This window comes from Trematomus bernacchii, unplaced genomic scaffold (assembly GCF_902827165.1).
Source record: "Trematomus bernacchii unplaced genomic scaffold, fTreBer1.1, whole genome shotgun sequence".
Lineage (NCBI taxonomy): Eukaryota > Metazoa > Chordata > Actinopteri > Perciformes > Nototheniidae > Trematomus > Trematomus bernacchii.
In genome coordinates this window covers 4,593,303-4,619,594 of record NW_022987588.1, presented here as the reverse complement: position 1 = coordinate 4,619,594, position 26,292 = coordinate 4,593,303, and the positions used below count along the sequence as shown (strand labels likewise).

The 26,292-nt window shown below is 41.1% G+C and overlaps 1 protein-coding gene across 9 annotated transcripts in view; it reads left to right on the top strand.

The window, feature by feature from the left end:
- Positions 1-26,292, top strand: part of dachd (dachshund d) — a 90,344-nt gene that overhangs the window by 40,586 nt on the left and 23,466 nt on the right. For all 9 annotated transcript variants that reach the window (XM_034128811.1, XM_034128806.1, XM_034128805.1 and 6 more), the window contains exons 2-4: positions 5,841-5,956; positions 12,326-12,478; positions 25,849-26,021. In XM_034128811.1, coding sequence (XP_033984702.1) covers positions 5,841-5,956; positions 12,326-12,478; positions 25,849-26,021 — 442 coding nt within the window. The remainder of the gene's footprint in view (positions 1-5,840; positions 5,957-12,325; positions 12,479-25,848; positions 26,022-26,292) is intronic.

Here is a 26,292-nt window from a genome sequence, read left to right as displayed (position 1 = left end):
TTCACAGCTGAGATGCGTCAAACAGCTCTAATAGGATGCGATTACAGTACAAGAAGACGCTCTTTGTAGCTACTGTAGCAGTGATTTTCTCCTAAAGCCTGGCAATGGTGTCATGACACGGGCTCGAGGAAGGAGCGTGACTGACTCCAAGTTCCTGCGTGCCATCAGACGCTGCGATGGTCTCACCCAGCGTGGTTCTAATCAGGCCTGAGCCCAGACAAAGGCACCAGGAAGGCACCCACACTCCCGACTACTACTGATCTCAGCCCTGCACATTAGTCCACACAGGGATCAGAGCACAGACAGCACTTTAAAAGGGGTTTTAGTGGGATTGATGCTAACTCTCTCCCGCCTTTGATTTCACACCATTTGATCTGTGATATATTGTTCCGTAACAAAGGTTCACAGTTTGCACAGCGGATGCAGCTGTTCCTACCCCCTAATAAATAATAGTGTGTTTTTTTTTTCTTCCCCTCCCCGCACTCACAAACTCGCTGTAATCCAGCTATCTAGATCAGATAAGCGCGATGTGGCTACCTGTGCGAGGCGGTGTTTGACAGGTGCAAGGGGAAGCTGATTGAGATAATCCAAGAATAGGCTCAATGCAAATACAGATACAAGATGAGGGCGAGGATAGATGGATGCATGAAAAAGATGGATGAGTAAATGCATTCTCATGTATCACACTGTGACTCTGAGATTATGATCATCACAACCAATAGACTGCCAAGGTCAGCAGGAAGTATAAATCATCTTTTCCCCACGTTTTGAAGGAACAGAGATCCTGTCATTTTCAGGGGATTTGTTATACTACGTGTCATATTATTATGATTAGGATTATTGCAATTACAGTTGTCTAGGGTTGAATTTAACAATCATTGTCTTGATCAATTAGTTGTTAAATAGTTAATGTATCCATTTTGTGTTGTGAACATTTTGAAAATTGTATTAATAATTTGAATTTCCTAAGGCTCAATATGAGATCCTCTTTCCGATTAAAACACACATATTAGTTTTACATGTACAAGTGTGCACATATACAATACTCAACTCAGAGAATAGACAATGTTATGCTTTAGCTATTTAATGTTATGTATATAATTAATGTTAATGTTATAGTAGAGCGTTTGAAGAAAATAAATCATGTGTAAATGATTAACACTTACTTTGTTCTCATGTTAGTTTGCATTGACAGGGATGTTATCTCCCGTGTTTGCTAACATTAGTGTGTTCTCCATTGAAGAGCTAAAAGCAGCTCATCAAGAACTGAGAACACATAATTAATTAGACATGTTCTCACCACAAATCCACAGTGGGAAATCAGCAGGTGTTAATTTTTGACTTGAGTTTATACTTCACACTTGCACGTCAAGCTTCCTTTCGTTGCCATAAGGCGAATTCTTTTTTTCAAAGCAGAGGAAAACAAACAGTTACGCTTGTTGTTTCAAAAGAACTAATTTCTAGAATTAAAGTTACACATTTCCTCTTTTAGCCTTAACCAACCCTGTTGTCTTATCCGTGGGGATTTTAAATTGGAAGTAATACACCACAGCCATGTTATCCCTGTCTTTCAACAAACACAGTTAACCTCCCGGGGGGGTGGCGCGCATATTGTTAAACTGTTTGATTGAACCAATTTTAAAAAACCTATAAACTCAGCATATTTAAACCCCCGCTGGTCTGAGGCCTCTGAATGTCTGCCTGACCCGACACTTAAAAAGGTAAGGAGCTGCTTTGTTTTATCAATAAGACCTTGTTTTCATGGCTGGTCACCACCCCAGCAAACCAATCAATGGGGCATGCTCCGCTATCGCTGTGAGAGAAATGAAAAATAAACCCCAGATAATCCTTCAGTTAAAAGGTTACTCAGGGCGATAAAAGCTATTTTGTTAATTTATTTACTCTCTGCACTGGAGAGATAAAGAAAAGGAACAATTAGGGAATTCTAGGTGAGAGATTTTAAAAGGGCAATGACATTGGGTTAATATTTTATAAGGCCTGATTGGCAGAGACCTGGAGAGGCCTTTTGTTTACACAAGCCCCAGACGGAATGATTCACTCGCTTGTTTTGGCCGACTGGGCGGAAATGGAATAAATATCTTCATCCTTACCTTTTAGAAACGTCAAACAAAAGACCGAGATAAAAGGTTAATGGCTCAATCATAACCACCAGGAAGTAATATTATGCTCTTTCCCTGCAAACTGGAGTCGCTATTGACATAATCAGGTTGAATTCCTAAAGATATACGAAGATGGGAGGAGCAGATGATATTTGTGTGTAACTAAATCCACTGAGGGAGTGCGCTCACTTGGGCTAAACATTACATTTGTGGTTTCAATTGATTTATAACAGATCATAATCACTGCATTAACGGCGTTCTGGGTAATAAGATCTCAGTCACTGCTTCCGTCGACAGAAAAGTGTCTGATAGTGAGATGTCAGAATTTTGCCTGGAGATCAAAAACCGCCCAGATATCTCATTTGATATTATACCTCTTATTATACCTATCACCTCGTGTTGGCTTCCTGTAAACGGTGAGAACGTGAATTTAATTATTGGCCTTTTATTGCATTGTAGCGCTGAAATTGGACTCGTGTGGAGTGTATTGTTGGGCCCCGTGTAATCTGATTGCCTGCGCAGCGTAGTGTGTTGGATAGTATCAGGTTCCAGCCGACTCTGCTGGGTCAACACACGGCCGGGCCATTAAGGGAAGTCTGGTTCAGGGAAAGTTCACCACTATTTTCCTTTCACCATGGTAGCGAAACAAAAAAGAGAATAGATGTGTAACATATTTGTGGCCCCAGCCCGAAGCTGGTGGGGCCTATTTTGTTTCCTTAATTCAAGCCAGAGATATGAGGGCTCTGAATATCTTTTAGTATAAATATAAATAAAGCAGGGAATACAATTATTTTATGATTGACTTCCAATACAGAATTGTCCAAATAAGTCCATTTTAAAACCCGGAGGTTCCTATTTTTAGGAAACATTTACAGTAGTGAAGGGAAATTGAAAAGAAGCAAGGAAGATTAGGAAAGACCACATTGAATAAGGCATGAGAAGAACCAGAAATTCCAATCATAAATCCAGTTGTGCTGTGTTTTTTTTGGTGCAATAATGGCCTAGTTTGGAGCAGTTTTTCTGTGCCAGGCTATTTAGGGAATCAGCATCTGCTGCTTGATAAATAGCCTGGCTCTTTTGTGTTAGGCCAGGTTGAGTTCCTCTCTGGACCCGGCGTATCAGCCTGTACCGCTCTGACCAGTGCAGAATCTGCAGTAATGTTAGCAGGAATGCCTCAGCTGTGGCGTTCAAAGGAACAATATGTCATACTGTTAAGGAGGATTACAGCAAACTACATAATACACAAAGCTGTGATTATATTAAGAAAGATACAAAATAGTCACAGCACACCCTCTTATAAAGTGTAAGCCTTTGCTGTCACAAGGAAAAGAGGCGATAACTTTAATTTCTGGGGGATTTCCTGTTACTTGAAAGTCCCTCAGTTCAAAGCCTTCCTTTTTTTAGTTGGTGTATTGCTTTCATGGCTAGCCGGTGTTATTTGTGTGCAGACAGCAGTTGAAATGCTATCCCTTTAAACACCCAGTCACATTCTCTAGCAGCCTATCTAAACATTACCTTTACTTAACCGGGTCTTTGTACCTGGGTTCACATTCTTTGACATGATCTAAGGTGGATGTGACGTTTTTTTGTCCATTTGAGGGCCTTTTTGCTTTTTGTATCGTTGGTAAAAAGCCTTTTACCCATCACATACCCTCTATTGAGGTCTTTCATAAATAATTCAGCCAGAGCACAAGTGAAAGTGATGACAGCAAAACTGTGTGCGATCTCTCCCTCTCATAAGATCAAAGAGGTGCTTCTATAGAAATAGGAATTACATTTCCAGACGTTCCTAGGTTCATTTCGCTCATTTCTCGTTCTCACTTTCTCTCTCTCACTTTCTCTCTCTCACTGGCTCCCTCTCACTTTCTGTCATTCCCTCTCCCTCTCGCCACTTCTTTCTATCACTTTTGTGTTTTCCCTCCAAGGGGACACAGTTGTGTAAAGGGCTGCTTTTAGTACTAAAACCTCCAGAGCCGGTATATGAGAGAGTCAGCACATTCAGACAGATAGAGCGAGTGCACTCTATTAGCAGGACTGAGGTAAATAAACCTCACAAGACACGGCTGAATAAATGCAACTACTAAGGCTGTGTGGTATCTGAACTAAAACACTGCATCACTCTGCAGATACTGCCTTTGGGACCTGTAATGAAATGTACTGTAACGCAAACAGCCACATTTACTTTACTGGTTGATAAAGTCCACAATTAGACACCGTTGTTAAATGAAATTAAAGAACAACTAATCAGTTGGTATCTTTAATTACATTTATCTGAATCTCAATTGCTATAAAACCCTATAAATCAGTAATAATCTTTAAATAATTTGACAAAGATTCTAAATATGACATGGTAAAACACTAGTTTACCAACAAACAATACATTAATAATGAAAGTTATTAAATTAAATGTTATGAGTGTAGTAAAATACCACTTATTCAGATGTATTTTTGAAAATATATTCCAATTAAACTTCACGATAACACTTGGCAGTTACATTACTGCGTTTGCATTTTAACACCCCCTTTTAAAGCGTATTTACAGAATAAATATGAACCTCAATTCAGTCTTCTTCCTATCCTTTTTATATAAAATGATATTTATTTTGTACTTATTATTTATTCATCCTGTTTATCCATGTTGCCTCCTTAGTTACGCACGCTACAGCAGTGTTTTATGGATGGACTGAACTCAGTTCGTAAGAGAGAACTTAGTATCCCGGTAAAGCTTGAAAATGTACTATTGTATGTGAAATAATGTATGAAGCCAATATGTCACCTGTGTCAAGACACCATAATTCATCTTGGGCTGAGACATCCAGCTCCTTGTTCATAAAGAATATACCTCTATAGGACCATGGCCCCCTCATTATGGGCTCATTGCATTTTGTTTTCACCCTGTAGGCCTTTCTCTGTAACTATAAGCCAGCAAAGTAGGTATTGATTGCAACTCGAAGCTGTATTAATAAGTGTATGAGTAAGATGTGTGGAAAGTCAGGGGTGTATCTGCTCTGAAGGCTTTTCTCCTGCACTGTAAGGTGGCACAGTCATTTATCACGGCTGGATCTGTGCCCCTCGTTTGGTGTAATAAAACTCCCCCATCAGAACCGTCCAACAGGTCTGAATCACTCTGTCACACCACCTTCCAGCTAAGGCACGCATTAAATCAAGCAAGCAGAACATTTCCTCAGGCAGCCATTGCCTTTTAATTTCCTGAAGAACCTTAAAATATCATTCATTACCAGAACTACACATATTTGGTTTTTAAAAGTCTCATAAATCAATAGTGGCCTGACTGCAATAATTATAACAAGTTAACATGTAATTTCCAGGCCGAAGGCCGCGCTCTGGATTTTAGCATATGCAAACGAGGCAATTCAAATAGTGGAGGGATATTAATACGGAGGAACAGGTAACGAGGTACGGGTTATGAATTATGCATCAAAAAGTGGTTGATCTTCAATAAAGGAAATGAATTCACCGTGTAATCTAATTAGTTATGGAAGTCTATTATGTTGAGCTGCAGAAAGCAACTGTCCTTGAAAAGAAATGTATTTACAGTCCATGTTAGCTCTATGGATTGGAATTGCATTCTGGGGCGCCCAAATGTTAACACCCCCCCCGCCATCACCATCACCACCACCACCACCCACACAACCCCTCCTCCCCCTGCCAGTTTCTTCCTGGTTTCTTACCCACAATCTCTTCCTTTTGGTGTTTCAGCTCCAGACCCGGACGGCCCCCGAAGAGGAGCCAGTGCTTGACATCATCGGAGAACCCCCACATCATGCCCCACTCGGTCCCTGGCCTCATGTCCCCTGGCATGATCCCACCCACAGGTATGGTTTGGTCTTGGTCTACAGCGCTCTGTCATTGTTGCTAAGGCTCTAATTCGATCTGTCTGGGTGTCTTCTATCTCTCTCTTCCTTTCTGTCACACACACTCAAGCACACACACACACACACACACACACAGCCTCCCCACCAGTGGCCTCCCCGCAGCTTGTCCTCGAAATGGCAACCAGTCCAAAGTGACACATGCACCCAACCACCAGACACCAGCCGCTCACTCGTTTACCAAAAACAGATCTTCTGCTCAACCCCCGGAAACTAAAAGGGGGGGGGGGGGGTGGGAGAGAATAAATTGGAGTGGAGATCTTTTCTCTCAGATTATTCCAGTAGATGTTGCATTTTGCCTTGAGTGCATTCTAATTAGTGCGATTAAATCCACTCCACTGGTATATGTACATAGGCAGTGATCATGCTAAAGCAAGCTTATCGCCACGAGAATCAACAACAACCATTTGTGCCCTAACTTAGCCCTCGGGCCAAGTCTTATTGCAACCAATGCTTTTGTTCTATTTGTGGCTGGCTTCATTGTGACTGCTTTGATGTTGGTGGCGGTAACTGCTCTGATTTGCATATTTAGCTCTCCTTCCTTATATGTCTTTAATGATATTGTACTGTTGAACGGAGCTCTTTGAATGCTTACCCACTGTATTTAACCAGCTATTTATTATAGTACTTTAGTAAGAGATAAAACAGCTGGTTTTCCATGGTAATCTTCAGCGTATAACAGACTTTTAATTATCCTACCATTTTTTTACATCTGTGTGAAATCAGTCAGAAAGTGTTTTTTCTTCTTCTTCTTCTTCTTCTTTTTCTCCAAAAGGCAGCGTCTGTGAGGGGTTTGAAATTCAATAACACACATTGGGCCATCCTTGTGATTCAGTACAATGGGGGCTCACAGGCTACTGCTTTGAACTCTGGGAATAGAGTGAGGTCACTGGCTATCTGCGGCGCGGCATAGAAGGCGAACTTAAAGGCCGAAGTGAACACAGAGAAGGACAATGATGAGAAAGACCCATGTTATTTAGTGGAACATAAAGCAAGTGAAAAGCCTTTTGATATCATCCCCTTTAAGCCCGGGGGGACTCTATGATCTTGACATTTAGTCAGGGTATTCAGGGGGCACAGATAAAATAATTGAGGTTTTCGGTTTTCTCATAACTGCCTTAAGCTTCTCAACTGTGGCGAGACATAACTTTTCCATCAATTTCTGTGTTATAATTAATCCATTTATTGTTTTGATTATAGTATTAAGCATTAAATGTCAAAGAAGTTACACATTCTGACGGATTCCTAATTTAGTATAATTGACCACACATAAGTTAGCATCTAAGTAGGCGATTAATTGATCTCCCTGTCATGTCCAAATGTACTGATTGATGATTAGAAAACCGACATTAAAAAACTGTCTCATACAGTTACACTATCATGTCATGTCATATTAGTTCATTTTTCAGATGAGTTAGCGCCTGCACACAGACCCCACGGCTTTTCCCGAGGCTTCACTCATTTCCCACGAAAAAGCCACTTCGCAGTTTAATTTGGGCTGCAAAGATGGAGCGAAACATACACAGATACATGTTAACAGTCGCTCTCTCTTGGTGTTACATTTGCAAATAATACATAATGCAGCTCCTTATCACCAAGGATTGATCTTTCAATTGTACAAAAGGTCTCACCCTTTTTTTAGATGTACATTTTTCATATATTTTATCTTACCACTTCAAAAGGCGGCATGCCATGACAGAATCAATGTCTTAAGTCAATTCACTCTGTTTAAGGAATTTTGTTTGATTTCTTCACGCAAAATGTCATCAGCAAATGTTTTTTTTTTTACATATTAGACACAGACATTAGACATAGACACACATCATACTAGATTTAAATCATAACCATATTCAACACAGTGGAAAGATGTCATCTTCGCACTCTAACAGGACCAGAAAGCCCTATGTGAAACACATTGTTAACATATGTATCTTCGCCCTTGACACCAGTTCCACTTAGAAGAGGACATCTTAATATGCTTAGGTTTTCCATTTAAGGAAAATACCCTCATATATGTGTGTGAAAGCACATGTGTACGTGCAAGTGTCTGAATGCCTGCTTGCTAGCGTTCATGCCCTCGGGGGGTGTGTGGGGGGGGGTTGAGCTGGAGCCTTTCCAGTTGCTGATGCATTACAGGCAGATTGGCCCCCAAATCGGATTATTTGCTGTGGACTGACACCACACTGAGATGACATCTCCTTTAAAGTGGAGAGGGCCTCCACTCACACTCTGGCCACTACTTAAGCAGCAGCTTCAATATAATTCATTTATGTCCTGGATATGGCTTCAACCTTTTGAATAAGGCAAGAGTACTGCATTTACCATTAGAGAAATGAATGTCACCTACATCTAACCAGAGTGTACTTTACTGATAAAAAACAATATTTCCTAATACTGTCTGCCTCAGCCTTACTGTGTGTGTGCACGTGGTTCCCTGTGCCTCAGAGAGCTGGTTATTCTTACAAGTACTGTAGGAGGAGACATATTGTAATATTTATGTTCGTTTGATGTACAATTAGCACGTCAGCTCCTAGAGTGGATCATCTAATCCGGTGCCACTTCAAGCTGTTTTAAAATAGATCCCGTATGCACCAGGTAATTTAGTGTCAGTTCTTTGTGTCTCTTCCCCTCCTATTTCAGTCCGCTGCTTGTCATAAGGTTAGCGCGCTGCGTAATTGATACTAAATTTGTCATGATGTGGATAGCACAGTTCAAGTGGTGCAGTGTACCTAAGAGTCGCGTTGTTCCCAACCCCAGTTTGTCATTGCTGCGCTGCCACCAGTCCATGCATAAAATTAGGCGGCCATGCTCATTGACATGGAGTGTCTCTCTCCTACTTATCCCGCTTGCCCGATAAATAAAGTGTGTTTTCATTGTTGCCCATGGTGCAGTCCCTAACAGAGACAGAACAGAAACACAACAGATAAGCCCCGCTTATTTTTCCTTTTTTAATCACTGCGAGAGAAAGTCGTAAAAGTCAGTCTTTTGTGTACTGATGTGAAGTTAATCTGATTTTAATTTAATTATACGAGTTAGTTGCGGAGGGCACAGGCATTGGGGTGTTTGTTGTAAGAATGTTCTGACATTGGCGCAGGTATGGGGCAGCTAGCATGTTAATTAATGATGAAGATCCTGACAATATGCAGAGGCATGACAGCGTTAAGCCAGTCGGCTGCTGCTTCCTTTGCATATTAATAGATCCTTCATTATTATTTAATATGACAGCTGCTCCAAGGGCTACCATCAGACCTTGTCTCTGTTATTTGCTGTTTTGTGCTCCCCATGTGACACTGGCATGCTATTCTCTATTTGTTGAAATGTTCCTCTTTTCTCTTCTCTGACTGGTGTTGCTCTCTACATGCCTCCGTGAAGCGCTGTTTGTTTTGTGCTCAGGAGGATTCTTTTCTGACCGTGTGCATATATGAGAAAAGTATCTGAATCTAAAGGTGACTTTGAAAGAATATATGAGGCAGGATTGTTTTGTTTGCATAGTAATGAATGCAGATTAGCACTGAGTGGGATTGGTCTTGTTGACGTTTAGACTTCTAGTGGCTTAATAGACTTGTTGCTGGGCGCCAACATCTCCCTGGCTTCCTTATTACATCCACTGTGTCGAGGTGTGTGTTATCTGGATATGACAATTGATCCGGTGAAATGAAACAATTATCAGAACAAAGATTTCAATTCATACAGTGTGTCACTTAGTCAAAGACCGGGTGGAGGTTTGGGTGGAATGAAAAATGGAAACGTGATCATTTCATCTGTTTCACTATAGTAGAAATCCATTTCTGAGCATTTATTTACTCAATACACATTTGTTCAAAACCTGACACCCTATTCTTTATGGATTCATTTCCCTATTGTTTTTTTTACAATATAGTCCACTTTACTTTAGAAAGAGATATGTTGAGGACAGACAGGCTGCAGTGCAATAAACCACAGAGAAAGTTAGAGAGCCTCAGAAAGCACCACTGCGGCACTCCTTTGAGCGGCACCTGATTTGTGGGGGGAATTTATCACACAAACAGCCCAGAGGTGATTTCAATATTTACTCGGCAGTCTGTTCTGCATACGTCTCATTTGGAAAACAGTTGACTCTTGCCCATTATACACAAATGAAGGCTGACCTTCAGACTGGGCAGAGGCCACATTCATTATGTGGAGAAGTATCACCTTCTTATGAGGCAATGGCTTTTTTTCCCCCTGATCTGCCCATGCATATTGAACAGCAGCCAGGGTCCACTGCAAACGAGAGGGCCCGGGCTGACATGATATATACTGTACGTCAATATGGTACTGATGTATTTTAAGATGCAAACAAGGCTTTAAATTATATGCACCTCCATGTCAGTGGCTCAGAGTGACTCTCGCCATCTGCCTATCAGCTGGGGATGAGAGGAGAGGGTGCCCAGACCGGTGTGTTCTTTGTGTCTGTGTGTGCGCATGCTCTCATGTATCTATTAGAGCCACATGTTCGATTTTTCTACCTCTCCTTGTACTCGTGTCTTCCCTCAGATGCATGGCTAATAGCTGCTCTTGAGTCCCATCACGGAGACGTGACAGCTTAGTGATGATAAACGCAGACGTTGCCTTGTTCTGCGTCAAACGCAAAGCAAACCTGGATATTCAGTATGAGCAGATCCTGTAAAAGGGCAGGTGATACACCGTATTGTGGATATGAGTGATTCCACTAATAGGTGCATATCTTTTTCTCGCCGTGCATCTTTGATTTTGTTGCTGGGGTTGGCAAGAAGAGTCGTGGGACTCTCCTGAGACACAGCAGGCCTGGAGGAGCTTTAGCACTATCTGTCCCTGCTGTTTGAGACCAGCCTCATGAATAAAGATTTCAGTCACGTTCAATACAGCAGAACCCTGGAAATACCACAATGACAAACCAATGCTTTATGATCTCTGCAGTGTGCTCAGCATATGTATGTCTATAATCGCAGACTTAGTACATCAATCATATCAAGTCCATTTTGATCGAGGTGGACAACCATTTCAAATATTGCTGTTCCAGGGTATATTTAGGGATGGCATTGGAAATGTGAATGATAATTAAAAAGTTGATAGTCATTTAGACTGCTTATGAAAAAATCTACTTCAGGCCTGAGCAGAATCCATGTGTATTCATAAAGAAAGATGACATGTTATCAGACATTTTCAGGTGATATGGAATCTAAAAAACATGTCATAATTGCTGGATTGTAAAATTAAGCTACCTTTAAAAATTCGGTGAATGCAGACACAAAGACTATCAAGTAGGAACAATAGCGTTTACATTCTTTTTTTTCATTCTGGAAGTTAAACACATATTTAAAGTTATGGCCATTAATATTAATATTTTAATTTAATATTTTATCTTATAATCTATCTTAGTATTTACATTTGAGTTTTTCGTTGCCCTTATGTGTCAATAGCGTCTTTTTATCTATTGCCTCATTCATTTCCTGAGTATGTTGGGTTATGTTTTTGAAAATGTAATAGAGATGATATTCAATTTTTACATTTCTTGACTTTTTTGAAGGATCATAATCTTTAGTTAGTTTTCACACATGGCCCTCCAAGTACTGAATGCACTCAAAGGCCTTTTCAAGTGTTTGAATAAAAAAACTTCAATACCTGGCACATTGTTAATAGTTTTCCATTCTGCTTGATGACTGGCCTTGACTCTCAAAGAGCCGTATTATTATGAGACTCTAAAGTCTATCGCTGTAAAGAACTTGAATACCAATGTTAAGCATTATTCAGGGATTTTGCATCCATTGAATACATTAGAAGGTATGATTAAAATACCCTCAATAAGGTTTTTGAGACATAGTTCTCTTCACATATTGAACCCGTCTCACTTTTTATCTCCACTCATGTCACATTGTATCACCTCTCCTTTATTACACACACACATACTTTGCGTATTGCACATACAAAACGCATCTTGCAGTATTACCTTGACTGCATCTGTTCTCATCAAGGTACACATACATCAATATAGTGGGGAGGAATACCGGAGTCCATGAAACATTTATAAAAATCATATGCTGCCACACACACACACGGATCCATCCCATCAGCATGATAACCTGCTGTGAAGATATCCCCTGTCAGAGGATGAAAAACCAAGCTGTGATCTCATAGGCGCTTATTCCCCCTAGTGTATACAATTATTCATTGTTTTATTATTTCAAAAGTCCTATTTGTTTGTTGTCTTTCTTCACCGGGGAAGGTTTCTGAAAGGTTTTGCAGGTGCAGTGGCTCAGCCCCAGCAGACATGTAGTGTTCTGTAAGCTCTGTCTCTTCTCCTCCTCTCTCCAGGTCTGACAGCGGCGGCGGCAGCTGCTGCCAACGCAGCCATCGCAGAGGCCATGAAGGTCAAGAAGATCAAGCTGGAGGCGATGAGCGGCTACCACGGCAACGCCATCCACCACGGGATGGACATAGAGAATGGAGACCTCGGCTCCAGCGTCGGTGAGGATGCCCTTCACACACACCGTCACAAACTCTTTTACAATCATATTAAACGGAAGACAAACGTTTGTTGCAAAGACAGACACAAACACACACTTAAAGACCTGCTTTCTCATCTCCATTTTGACATACACCACAAAGCGCCAATATGGTGTTTTAATAATAGAAAAACACTGTATATAAATAATAAAAATCTGCATCAAAATACATACATAGATTTAATGTAATGCACGTTTGCTATTGGATAGAAATGATGATCTATGAATTATGCCAATTGAAAGACATTGGCAACATAATAAAAATGTTCCAACTTGAAGGGATGGGCAAAGATATTCTAGGAGTAGGGGAAAAGCTGCTCAAACTTTAAAAGGGGACAATATGTAATATAATAATATTAATTGGAATATGGTCATGTTATATTTCTCCAAAGGCAAAAATGTATCAGTTGTCTTGAATGTTCATATTCTGCTTAAATAACATCCTAGTACGTTTATTAATTATAATACGTTTATTTATTATAGCACCTTTCACATAAATAGATTTCACAAAGTGCTTCACAAGTAAAAATGAAGACCACAGAAACATGAATACAATAACCACATGAGGCAGAAATGTAAGGTGAACATAAAAACAAAACACAGACCAATATCCAAACATTTCCAGCACCGGAAACAAACACCTCTCTGACAGAAGTAATCAATAATCCCATCAAACCAAATACTCACTGTCTCCACTATACTGCTGCTTTCTTAAAGGCTTGTTTTGTTTAGTATGCACTGTGAATATCCACCATGAGGTAAGTCTGGTTTGCTCTTGAAACATTTTACACTTTGTGTGGAAAGATTTTTTTTTTTTTTTGAAAAGCCTCGTTGCTAATAGCTAAGTGAAACTGTGAACACAGTTTCCCAAAGCTATCAGCTTTTAACAAGATCTAATTGAATTGCTGTGAAAGCATTGGTTTTTCACTATGTGCCATTTCAATTCATTATTAGCCAGAAAATGCAGAAGGATTTTCCTAATATCACACAGAACCACTTAGTGTATTAAAGAGAAAGATAATGTATGTTAGTGCGGATTCATGAGCCCATTCCAAATTATAAACCAAATGTAATCCCTGTAGCTTTGGTTGCTAAATGGAGATTTTGATTCACTTACTGTAATAAATGGCTCGACTGCTGAATACATTTCATCAGTAATACTTGACACCATGGAGCTTATGGTGTGTGAGATGAAAACAGGATGTGTTTCTAAGCAGATTTAACAATGCAAAATGCATAAAGTGTGAGGTCATCACTCCAAGAGAATGGAGTATGTAAAAAAAGAATACGAGCGTACGAGGTCACGGAAATAAAGATAAATGTGAGTACCAACAGCAAGGCTATGGCAATGGAGCTAATAAGAAACTGTTTTATCTTTTTACAATTTAAATTGTAACCTTGAGCCCACAGCCAGCCACACAAGCTCCCGGTAGAATCATAATTCTGGCAAGGGGGAGCAGCGCTAGGTGTGGGTGCATGGGCCATAGCATTAGCTCTCTGAGTGAAATATATGGCAGTGACGCCTCTCGGCCCCATCCACAATCAATTGGATTCTTTTCCTTTAATATTTACTCGCAGCGATGAGATGCTCGTCTGCATGGTGATGAACAGTCTGCCACTGGCGTTTGAAGGTGACCTGTCAGTGAGTATGGACAAATCTCTCGCTCGCAGAAATGTAGAAAATAAATCATTAGGGGCAGGCAGTCAGACAGGGGCTTCTCTCTCTCCCTCACTCTCCTCGGATTTAAATCAGCTCAGATTTATGATTTGAATTAATGCTTCGTTTGGTCAAAGGAATGGTCGCTGAGACAAATGATGTTTGGTACTGAAACCATCCTAATATTGATTACTGGGTGTCGCAGCAATCTCTTGTTTATATCAAGCACTCTCCTGTGACAGGGTGGCCAGCAGGAGTCATCCTGATAATACGCCGGAGAAATATGGCCTGCTCGGCAACACAGGGCCGTGCAACACAGCGAGCAGCATGCTGTCTTCTCCATCTCGCCCCAGGCAGCCACTCACATGTTTATTTTCCATCAAAAGCATTTTGTAATTTAACAAGTAATAACCGACTTACATGATTTCAGAATTGGTGTCGACTCGAGGCTGCTTTCAAAAGCTATTTTGGAGCGTGAATGCCTAATATGTCCAGCTCTCAAGCCCATTATCACATAGCAATCCAAACATATAAATCACTTGACTGATATAGCATGGAGTGGGCAGAAAGGGAACTGTATTTGGCTGAAGCTATGTTGGTCTGTTTTCTTTACAGTTCTGGGTAGGGCATGACTTCATACTGTTACTCTCTCAGACCATAGCTGCTCTGAGGGAATGAACTGCAGTTTTATAATCAACAAGCTTAAACTAAGACTCACACGAACGGATGTGTTCACCTAAACAAATGATATTACCAACCATGATAGGAATTGATATGATAATGAGCATGCTTTTGATAATACCACTAAGGACATAGATCCATTTAATCAGTAAGAGCTTCTACATAAACCCATTGGAAAAATAAAACTCTCCTCAGGCTAAAATACAGGTGCCTCATCTCAGTGTTTGTCTGAAGCAGATCTTTGTGAAGAGCTTAAAGCAAAGCCAGAGCCAGCCAGTGAAGGACACTCTGTTCTGTTTGTAGAGTTGGATTGCCCGTCGCTGTCTTTGTGTTGATGTAAATTGAACAGGCTAATGTTTCTCCATCGCATTAAATATTCATTACAATTAGACCTTCCTGTTTGCATCAATGTTATTCATTATAAGGAAAAAACAGCCAGTTCGACTCAAAATAGCCAAACATCCGGAGTGAGAAGGGAAGAAAGGAATAGATATTTGTGTGGGAGTAATTGAGGGAGAGACAGATACAAATATATTAAGATAGAGATATTATTATTATTATATAGCAAAATAAAAATGTTTAAAAAGAGAAAAAGGTGTCTTGGTTTGATTTTCCCTCTCGGCTTTTAATCGGGCAGAGGGAACCCTCTCAAAGCACAATGTGGATTGTTCCTGCGCCTCTCAGGAAATGCCACAATTACAGATCACAGACCAAGCAAAACATGTGTGGCGCTGGGCCTTTAGGGGGATAAACAGCCCGCCATTCCCTCCCAGTGCATTGACCCCAGCCACAACCTTCATTACTGGGAGAGAAAATATTGTCAGCTGCCCACTAACAAACACCTGCCAATTTCAAGAGAAGGAATTGCTTTTTTTTCAGCCGCCAAAGGAAAATAAAGTGTTTCTTAGACAAGCAGTGTAAAGAAAAGATAAGGCTGTGTTCAACCCCGTCCGTCCTTTTTTTTTTTACTCTGTCTCAACTATTTATCCGTCTTTCGCCCTCTGTCTTTCTTTGGCCACTGGGTGCTGCCCTGCCACTCATCTGACTCATCACCACACAACTCTAATGGAGCTGAAATCCTGCCTGTAATTAGATATGGGAATTCTACTGTCATCAGCCAGATGATGCCACGACATGCAGACCAAATAACAGCCCGAGTAAAAAGAAAAGACACAACAGCCCCTGCTATAGGGCTGGGCACTATGGACAAAATATATGTAATACAATTTTTTTTTTTAAATAAAACTTGAAAACCAGCATTGTAGGTTTGACTATTGCAGCATTTACAACATATTTTCACAATGAAAATGTAAATGATTTCCTAAAATAAATAAAAATGTAAATGAATAATCATCAGTAATGTGGATTTATTGACTAAGTGGGAAAGGCAGTTAGAACAGTTTGGTAATTAATTTTTTTTCAATAATTCACTTTAATGCAGCCTTTAAAACCAGGACACTTACGACGACTTTCAATTTCCAAAATCTATGTAAATGTCTCATTTCAGGACATATATATTATACCAATGTATGGCCCAGCCTTGTTTGTTGATGTACATTTTGAATTCATCCTCAACCCATAATACCACAGGCAGTTACATTCTGCAGCACCTTTTCAGCCCTAAAAGCCCTTTTGTCTCACATCTGTGGCTCCGGTCCAGGCTGTGGCCCACATGCTCGGCTGGAGCTGGACGGCTGGTGACAGGTACCTGGAGTGCTGCCTGACGGAGAGTTGAGAGAAGAGGTTCTGGGTGAGATGATGAGGAAGCATCATTCTGTCTTCCCAGGGTCATCAGGCTAATTTCTGCAAGCCCCGCCCTCATGCTTGTATGTTTGCGAGTGTGCATATGCATGTTTGTATGTGTGTGTTAGTGCGCGTGTGTGTATGCACGCATGCTTGTGTGATAGAGAAAGAGGGGGCCTTGGCCCCTGAGAGCATTCTGTGAGGAGACCACAGCTGTACACTCCCAGCAGCTAATTGGTCCTTATCTAGCTGTCCCATTCATCTTCATTTTTTACCAATTACTGAGCATTATCTGTGTTCTCAGTTGGGTATGGGACTTAATCCTTTTTGGTTAAGCTGGTGCTACAGCTTGCAAATTTCAAATGGAGAAGGGGGGTTATGGGGGAGAAAGGAGGGAAAGGTGGTGGGGAAGGAAAAGGGGGGGGGGGGGCAAAAGTCAGAGCAAAAACAAACTCTGAAACTTCCCATCATCCCTCTCTGGCAGGAAGCAATCAATAAACAATGACATCACACGAAGGAGAGAGGGAAAAAATGGAAGAGATCAATTATTGGCGTTATAATTCAAGTCCTTGTTTGCAAACGTTGCAGCCTCATTGATTAGGCTGTTCTTGTTGCACTCACCATTATTGACTTGTTAAAACCATATTTTCTCATCATCAGTGGTTTTACGTTTGCGGTCACACAGATAACAACGCTTTAAGGGGCCTTCATTAATTATTCAAGATGTATTCATTTTAAAGCACAGCCAGTCCAAATCATCCTGTTTACTCTACAAACAATACGGGTATAGTACATTTCTCATCCAGAAGGTACATCAAGACGCTGCAATCTGGGGCAGTTAGCCTTAATTTTCGAAGATCAATGCATAACTAGGCTCCTCTCTATATGGGGTCCGTGCTTGGCCATGCTGCAGAGCTGAGTGGAGTCAGCCTGGAGACCAGGCACTAATTACTGGAGTGTTTACTGCTCGGCTGGATAGCATTTGTACCATGTTGGATCGTATCAGTGAGTCAATGTGCTCTGCAATAGACAGATAATAATAATAATACATTAAGATGACATTAAGTGTGTATAAATGAAAATCACAGTGGGAAAAAATAATAGTCATCAATTATAAAATAAACACAAGTGTAAAATGGGTTTAAATAGGCAGCCACACACATATGTATACTTTCAGAACATACTGACGTGCGTGTCAGCAGACAGACAATCATGCACACAAAGCAGTCCGCATATAGAGACACTGCTCTTGCACTTTGATAGGATCTGTTTGGTCACACTCTCTGCGCCAGCTGTCAGCCCAGCTCCACTGCTGCGATTTAATTAGTCTGTTTATGTCCTTTCTAATAATAAAGCTCTCTGGGTGGAAGGACACGTCCAACTAGCTAGCTCCGCGCTCCAACCTGCTAGCTGCACTAGTGCTGGTGGCCCGGCGCGCTAAATGTGGGCCATGATGGAGGATGGTGGCTACTTCCTGCTCCTCTAGACAGTATATTGGCCCTCGGGCTCAGATCTACTATAACCCCCTACTCAATCCTAACCTTAACCATTAGGGGATAAAGCACATACTGACCTGATATGAGTATCTAGGGGCAACTTCATCCATCTTCCTTTCTAGCTCTCTTGTGGGAGCCTTTGTCAGCCGAAGCTCTTGAGAGAGACTAGATTGTAGCCATAGGCTGAATAGAATTCATTTCAAGAACATATCATAACACCTCCTGTACTGCGACATATTATTGTCGTGTCAGATGTATGCATTTACAATGTGGTTTGTTTTTATTTTCTATATACTGATAACAAGGCCGGACAAAATAGGGTCCGTTTAAGTTGCAGGTGTTTGGGAAAAGGGCGAAGTGGTATTAACTGAATGAGACTGAGCGAGACAGAGAGTGGCAGAGCAGACAGACAGCCTTCCAGCCTGAGTAAAGAGCTTGATGGGTCTCTGTCTCTCTCTTGGGCTTTGGCCCTCACCATCTCTCTATTAGTCTGCCAGGCTCATGGGAGCCAGGTGACAGATAAGTGAAGAACGACACACACATTTTAATAGACATTTCAAAAGATAAACCTGATAATCATTTCTCTTTTTAATGAAGTCTAATGTCCTCGTTCTAATTCCAGTTGCGTCGCCTGTTAAGCATCAGCGTAATACTTGAATATGCATGATTGGGAAATTGTGAGGCACACTGGTGTTGCTACAAAATACACAAACGCAGACAACTGCAGAAATAGATTACAATAACAGGGGGGATTGATTAAACATTATTTCCGTAATGATCCATATCAAGTTCTATCATTTTTGAGTGGCAGCGGAGTTGCTGCTTTTTATAGAGAAACAGACACAAGGCGACAAGATGCTAGACAAATCTCGCGCCTCAGAAATATTTCTTTGATTGTCTCTTGTGGTTAGTTCACAATCCGCAGGAGCAGAGCTATGAAAACAACTGACCAGTCGAGTTGTCATCCCTCATCAACATTACGCCTCATCCTTCATTAATTGGATAGATTAATTTGGAGCGCTTTGATGCGGTGGTGATGCATGCGTTCGGTTGTCCCCTCCTCACTATTCTCTGTCAGGTTGAATTTAGCCAGGGAATGGGCTGACCTTTGAAAGTGAAGAGATCAACAAAATTTGAAAAGACAATGTCACTTGGTGTAAATGTGATACGTGTAATAAATGACATTCAACCTTTCAGTGATGATGAGCTTTCACAGGTTGGAATAATGTGAAATATGCACGTTGTGTAATTGCATGGATTTTTGAACAGTTTTCGCATCCACAGCTAAGATGGTGCATTGCAGCCTGGGTATCTAATGCCATTAGCATAGAGTAATAACATTACAGTGTAAACAATACCAGTAATGATAGAATACAAGGGTTAGAACAACAAAATGACTCTTTTCACTGTGATCACCCTGTGAAAATGTAACATTGCCGGACTGGGCTGTAATCAGGGCGAGAATCAAAGAGCATTTGTGTGATAGAAATTGTTGGTTCTGTTCCACAAAAGCACTCTGTCGGTTGCCTGAACCCAAAGGTGTTTTTTCTCAATTATGATATGGGAACCCTCATCCAAATAGAGCTATCAGCCATACTGAGGCCAGACATCTTCAGCATCACACAGCTCCTCCTCTGGGACCAAGATAAAGAGGGAGAGAGTAGAGCAAGTTCAAACAATGTTAAGGAATTTCACAATCTCAGCATGTCCTTCAGAGTGTGAACAAACAGAGGAAGGTATTTCTTGATAAATGGTGTTTAGAATCCCAAACAAAATAGTCATTCCAATGAAATAATTGAAACAACAACATTATTTGTTTTCATTTCTGTGCTGAAATGTCATTTCTGTACTTCAATTGAATCCAAACATTGTTGGAAATAACTAATACAAAATGTACATTCCTGTACTTTCACCTTGAACTCATTAGCACTTCTGTACACTATACACCCCATTACTGATTGTCTCTCAGGAGGTGATTGTAATGGAGGAAGTGAGAAGACAGGAGGTAGTGATGCTAATTTTGTAATTAAAACAGATGATCTGATGACCACATGCAAACTGATCCCCCCCCCCCCCCCCCCACACACACACACACACTCCCTCTTTTCCCACCAAAGTGATATGACGGCAGAGTGGGCCGTGATTGATAACGCTCGTCAATATATTTCATTTCAGGTGCCTTAGTCAAATGACAACTGGTTGTCATTGACTGAAAGCAATCTTTTTAAAAGGGGAGCCTTTGCTAAGTATCAGATGAAAATGATTCCTCTGTCTGCTTGGGTGTCACTGTCTGTAGGAGCTTTATTGATTGGGCTTGAATATATTGCACCCGCAGTAGTAACAGCTGCTAGTAATATCTCTCCTCTCCTTCTGCTCACAGCACTATCTGTGCCACGGCTTATAGTGATCAGATGTCGGTGCTCTCGTGCCGATGTTGTGCATTTATCAAGAGTGATGTGTGACAAATGTAAAGTGAGCTTGGTTCCGACCCAAATTAGAGAAGCGAACTGCGTTTGCTAATGTGTCCTGAAGGCCTGGCTGTCCTGGCCACCCCCAGCCACGTGCATGATTGCGTTAACTAAAGCCACCATTGTCTCCCCCACTCTATACGCTCTGTGTTATCAAGCACAAGGATGTTGGCATGGCTTGGTAAAGGTCATTTACTGTAATGAGATTTGCCACATGCAAGCATATGGCTTGATTATTGCCCTGTTCGTTAACATTTTCAGCAAAGAGACAAATAGACAGCTAAAACGGGCGAGAGCGGGTGGGGGCGATTGGCGAGACGTGTTTAGCATTTTCTCTTCAAAGATGGGACGAACTTTTTTCACAACAGATCTGTCAGGGAGATGATTGATCTTTCAATTTTCATAAGGAATGCATGCCATTAGAGCCGAGGATTGGAATTATCCTATAAAAGTTGCCTGCTTTAGATTTTATACACTTAAAGGACAAACACCTCTGTCTGTCTCCTTGATAATTTCTACCACATGTTACACTCCAGCGGTTTGAGTAGGAAAGCAATTATGTTACCTCATCAAACCAGAAATGTTTTCTTATCATGGCTTCTCTTACATTACATTACATTAGCCATCTTGGCAGGAAATCTTCCCGTACCTGAATCATTGGAAAGTGTTTCTCTTTATCCTGGCATGCAAAACACATTTTGTTTGTTGATGTGAATTAGCTTGAAATGTGTCCAATCATCACGGCTCTTTGAATGTAAAGGATTTTGTTTGCATGTGTTTTTATTTTTGGCTGGTTCCATTTGTGTATGCACCTACACACAGGTATCTATATTGTCGGAGCGTGTACCCCTATGTGTTTTCATGTTTACCTCTCCTTGTTAACGCAAGATGTATTCTTTTTATGTGTCCGTTTGCGTGTTTGCTTGTGTGTGTGTGCATACGTACGTGTAAAGCAAGTATTTAACAAAGGCAAGATGTTTGCTTTATTATCAACATTAACTGCGTAAACACAAAAGGCTTCAAAGTTTCATTCAATGACACTGAGAAGCTGTGGGTGGCTACATCAAAGCTCAATACCTTCCTCTCTCCCCCCATTTTAATGAGAAACAGGACTCACCAGCCTTGACTGAACCTGCCATCTGTGTGTGTCTGTTTTTTTTTCCTTCTTGTTTGCGTGTATGTGTGTGTGAAATGTGGAAGCAGTTGTGTGTCTGTGCATATGTAACCATGCGCTTGTTTTGTGTAAAGTGGCACCACAATGCCAGACAACATATTTATAGAGGCTGTGTCTTATGTTTGATCTAACGGCTATAAGGCTCCCTCCATCTCACGTGGCCGTGCTTCTGATTTTGGAGGAGATTAATAGTTATAGTAAAGATGAATAGCTGATTAGTGCTATGGAAAGACCTCTAAATGTCTTGCGGCATGACAGACACTTTTTCACGAGCCATTCATTTCCTTTTGGGACTGGTGTGCAAATCCATGATACGACCACAACAAAGACTCTCCATGTGTGTGCACCGCCGCCTCACCTTTGTTGGAGAAATACGTACACGACATGGGGGCATTTTACTAGCGCAATTAGGAGGAAAACCAAGATTGTTTTTCTGTGGCGGACTGCATATGCATTGTGCACTCAGTCAGTTCATTTAACTGCTTGACTGGAATGGTCCTGTTCAGTTTGACAGATCAGAAGAGGGAAAAAAAGATCTCAACACCATGAAAACCAAAGGCTTAGCGCTAAGCAAATCAGCCCTTTGTCTTGTTCAATTCAAATCAAAGGATAACCAGGAATGTTTGTTTGACAACAGCATTTACAATGCATTGTTCTGAAGCCCAGAGCCTCCCAAACAAAGACAGATAGGCTTTAAACAAGTCATTTAATTAGCACCGGATCCCCAGCTTTGGCTGCGCCAACCAATTATACATTCCTGAGGCATGTGCAGGTCCTATTTCACAGGAGCGGGAGGCAGATCCTCTCCAGCCCTGTCTCTTACAGTACATCTCTCCCCTTCCATTTAAGAGAAGGTAAATAGCCAAGACAGACAGCTTCATTAGCCAGCGTCTGAAGAGCGCAGGGCCGATTGTCGCTTAAATAGTGCGCTTTTACTGCAGGCCCAGCCGGCGACCTCCGATCAATTACAGCTGACATTATTGTTTGTCGGGAGCTCTTTTCCTGGACAGAGGGAGTAAAAAACGAGATCAAGCCTGAGCTTTGGCTGGAAATGTAATCTTCCCCCTCTCTTTGGTTCTTTCGCTCCACAAACAATAAATCATTCAGTTGAAGAGATAATAAAGTGCCAAGTAGGAGCTAGTTTAATTTTTGTCAGGGGAAATCTGTCCACAACAGAGTTAAGGGTAAGGGGCTGGCTGCTACCTCCGTACCATTTTCAATGACAATGGCTTAGTTCCTTTTTTCTTATTTTCCTCCGCAGGGTTACACGTCCAGAAAGTCCTGTTTAGATGAAGATTAACTGCTGCACAAATCACTGCAGGTTATCATTTCTGTCATCAAAATAAATTACTGCTCTCTTTTTAATCATTTTAAAGCATTCAACATTCAATCTTTTTTTCGGTGTGATGCTTTTAAGTGTCGGACCTACCGTCAGCCGTGCGGTTTGGTTCTGATGTAACAGCTTTTTAATCACGCCGTTACCAAGGGCTGTTTTAATTCATTCCATTCATCCTCCGTGATTCAGATCTTTGCTTATCCATGCGTGAACTCCCGAGCACTGCACGACGTAATAGCTGAGCTGTTTATATTGGTATTAAGTGATTTGTAGTTTTAATGATGGTAAATAGGAGTTCACCTTTACAGGTCCCTCAGGCTTACTTCAGGTAAATTACTGCAAATGCATTGTTTATGCCCTTCAGCAGAGAGGGGGGCTTGTGGGAATTCACCTCTCATCAGCTCTGAACTTCTCTATCAGAGAGAAACACAAACTGACAAATATGTCTCGAACGGTTTGCTCAATGGAATATCTACACAATATCTAGGTGATTAATGAGTCTGACTAATGTGTTGATTCTGTTTTTCGAAAATAAATCCCTGCTTAGTGTTCCAAAGTTCTGCAGTTGCTTTATTTAGCAAGAACAAAAACCAAGCGATTTCAAAGGAAGTGCATGGGAACTAAATCAAAAACACTTATGCAGAAAAGGCAGATTTTGTGAATAAACCAATATCCTCCTCACCTGGCTCTTTTCAGCCACAAATAAAAGGATTTGGTGCACCCTCTTGGTTTGTGGCACATTCCCCTACAGTACCCTGAATGGGCCTTTTATGGGAGAAACAGCGCTTTAGGATGGGGCGACATGAAAGGGGCTGGACAGGCACTGAAAGCGAGACTAATACCACTTAGAGGGGAACAGAGGTCCAGTGTTTCCCCCCAGGGCTCTGTCAGGTGGAGACACATCACAGACATTCATATGCCGTCAAGTACAAGATGTAACCAAACGCAAAGAAGATTGTGATTAACAGTAGCCTTGTATTATTTGAAAGGATTCGCCACTTTGTTTATTGATGTATTTAAATCTGTCCATGTGCATGTATACGTGTCGCTGTGTTTGATTGAATGGGTGTAATGCATCCACCTCAAAGGCAAAATAAGTCTCTTCACTCTGGCCCTTGAGTGGCCTTGAAAGGCTGATAGGTAGCCTAAACCTCCCCATGTTGTCCTACAGTAAGTACCCCCGCAATCAGGCCCTCTGTGGTGTTTTTTAATTGAGCTTAGCCTGCTGAGTGGTAATTGATTCAGTCTGAGCTACAGCAGAGGCGCTGATACAAGGTGCTGCTTGGCTTCCGCCTTTCTTTCATCTCCGCTGCTTTATATTGTTTGGGAATACTCGCCACTGAGAAACTGCATGCCATCTTTCTTATGGAAATCAATGCTTCTTTTAGATGGAGGGGAATGACAGAGAGGAGTACTTCTCATGTCCTTTCATTTTGAACCAGTGTCCTTCTCTTTATAGGCGTCGCCATGCAGATCTCCTTGCCCTTTGGCTACTGATGTTTTGTCAGAAATAAAAAAGAGTGGAGTTGTTTTGTGGATCAGCTTTCTGTAGTGCAGAATCTGTTTTCCCCTCACGCTGCTTTCTCTTCTTTTTTTACCTTGAACCAGGCTGCCAAGAAAAAGAGAAAAAAGAAGTGAAAAATCAACAGAGAGGCTCAATCAGATCCAATAGTGTCTGTGAGGTTTTCTTTAAAGCATTTGAGGAATAGCATCTGAGTGGCGGAGGAATGAGACCAAACTGTTCCCAGTCACTTTTGATCCTGCCAGTTCAAAGTCCCCATAGAGCGGAGGAGGAGGAAGGGGGGTGCCGTGTTTTTTTCGGGGGGGGGGGGGGGGGGAGTACAGACACCTAGCTTTGACCTTCTGTCTGCGCTTGTGTCCTTTGAAAGTTGGCTTGTTTTCATTAAGCCATTCAGAAGCACAGTGCAGGGCCGCAGTTTGACTAAGTACTAAACCCCCTATGGTATCTTTATAAGACATTCTTTACATTTCGGACTACTAATGCTTTCAATTTTCCCAATTAGGCTTCTATTGCCAGACTGCAATTGAATAATTTAAAACATTTGTAAGACATCTCTGATCTTGTAATGGAATAATTTGTGTGCACATTAAAAAGAAAGAAATGAAAAACCCATTATTGTAGGAGCTGAAAGTGTCTTTACTCTTTTTGGTGGCGCTCTCTCTCTGGTCTGGAATATAGGCTGCTTTAATTAGCCTGAAGTCATTGCCATACTGGGGTCTGACGGTACTTGTTTGTCATTAGCACATTTAACTAGTCATTTGGGTAATGGCTTTCAAGATTGCTTTTGTATTCACAGAGATATTTTTGTATATGTAAATATTGAGATAATTTCCATAACGTGCCCTTTTTATTCATCACGGAATAATTTATGCATTTTTATTGCTGTGTAAACTTTGGTCTTTGAATGACTGTGTATATAGTTATCATGCCCGTTTCCTTTATTATTATTACAGTAGTATCTATTATTAACATATGTTGTAAAACATTTATGTGTATTATGTTAACATGAAAAGACACCAGAGAAGCGATTAATTTGAATTATTCCATTTTTTTTCCTAATGGATGGCAGTGTAAAGCTTTAGTGTTATTGGACACCATTTTTAAAGGGTATCTCAGTGGTGGGAATTACTGATTGCTGAATTAACAGCGGCAGGTCTTGAGTTTTTTTTAGCCAGAGCCTCAGAAGTTTCCCCTGTGGATATCTCACTCATAATATGCATCATTGGGTAACCAACGACCTCTTCATGTGTCTCAGGCCTGGAACTCCCCTTCATGATGATGCCACACCCCCTGATCCCCGTCAGCCTGCCCCCAGCCTCTGTCACCATGGCGATGAACCAGATGAACCACCTCAGCACCATTGCCAACATGGCCGCTGCAGCACAGGGCCAGAGCCTGCCCTCCAGAATGGTCACCTCCGTAATAAAGGTAACTTTTAAAAAACAGAAAGCAGACACGACTGTTGAACTTGACTTAAAGGTCACCTATTATGCAAAAAATGCACTTTTTCATGTCTTGTATACTTAAACATGTGTCCCCTCTGTGTAAAGAGATTCTGAAAGTTTCAGGAAAAAAGATTCGCTCACTTTCTGTCCTGATCCATTTATATAAAAACCTGTCTGAAAATGAGCTGATCAGATTTTGGCCACTTTATGATGTCATAACGATTTTTTGGCTTGTGTAACCATTAGCCAATAAC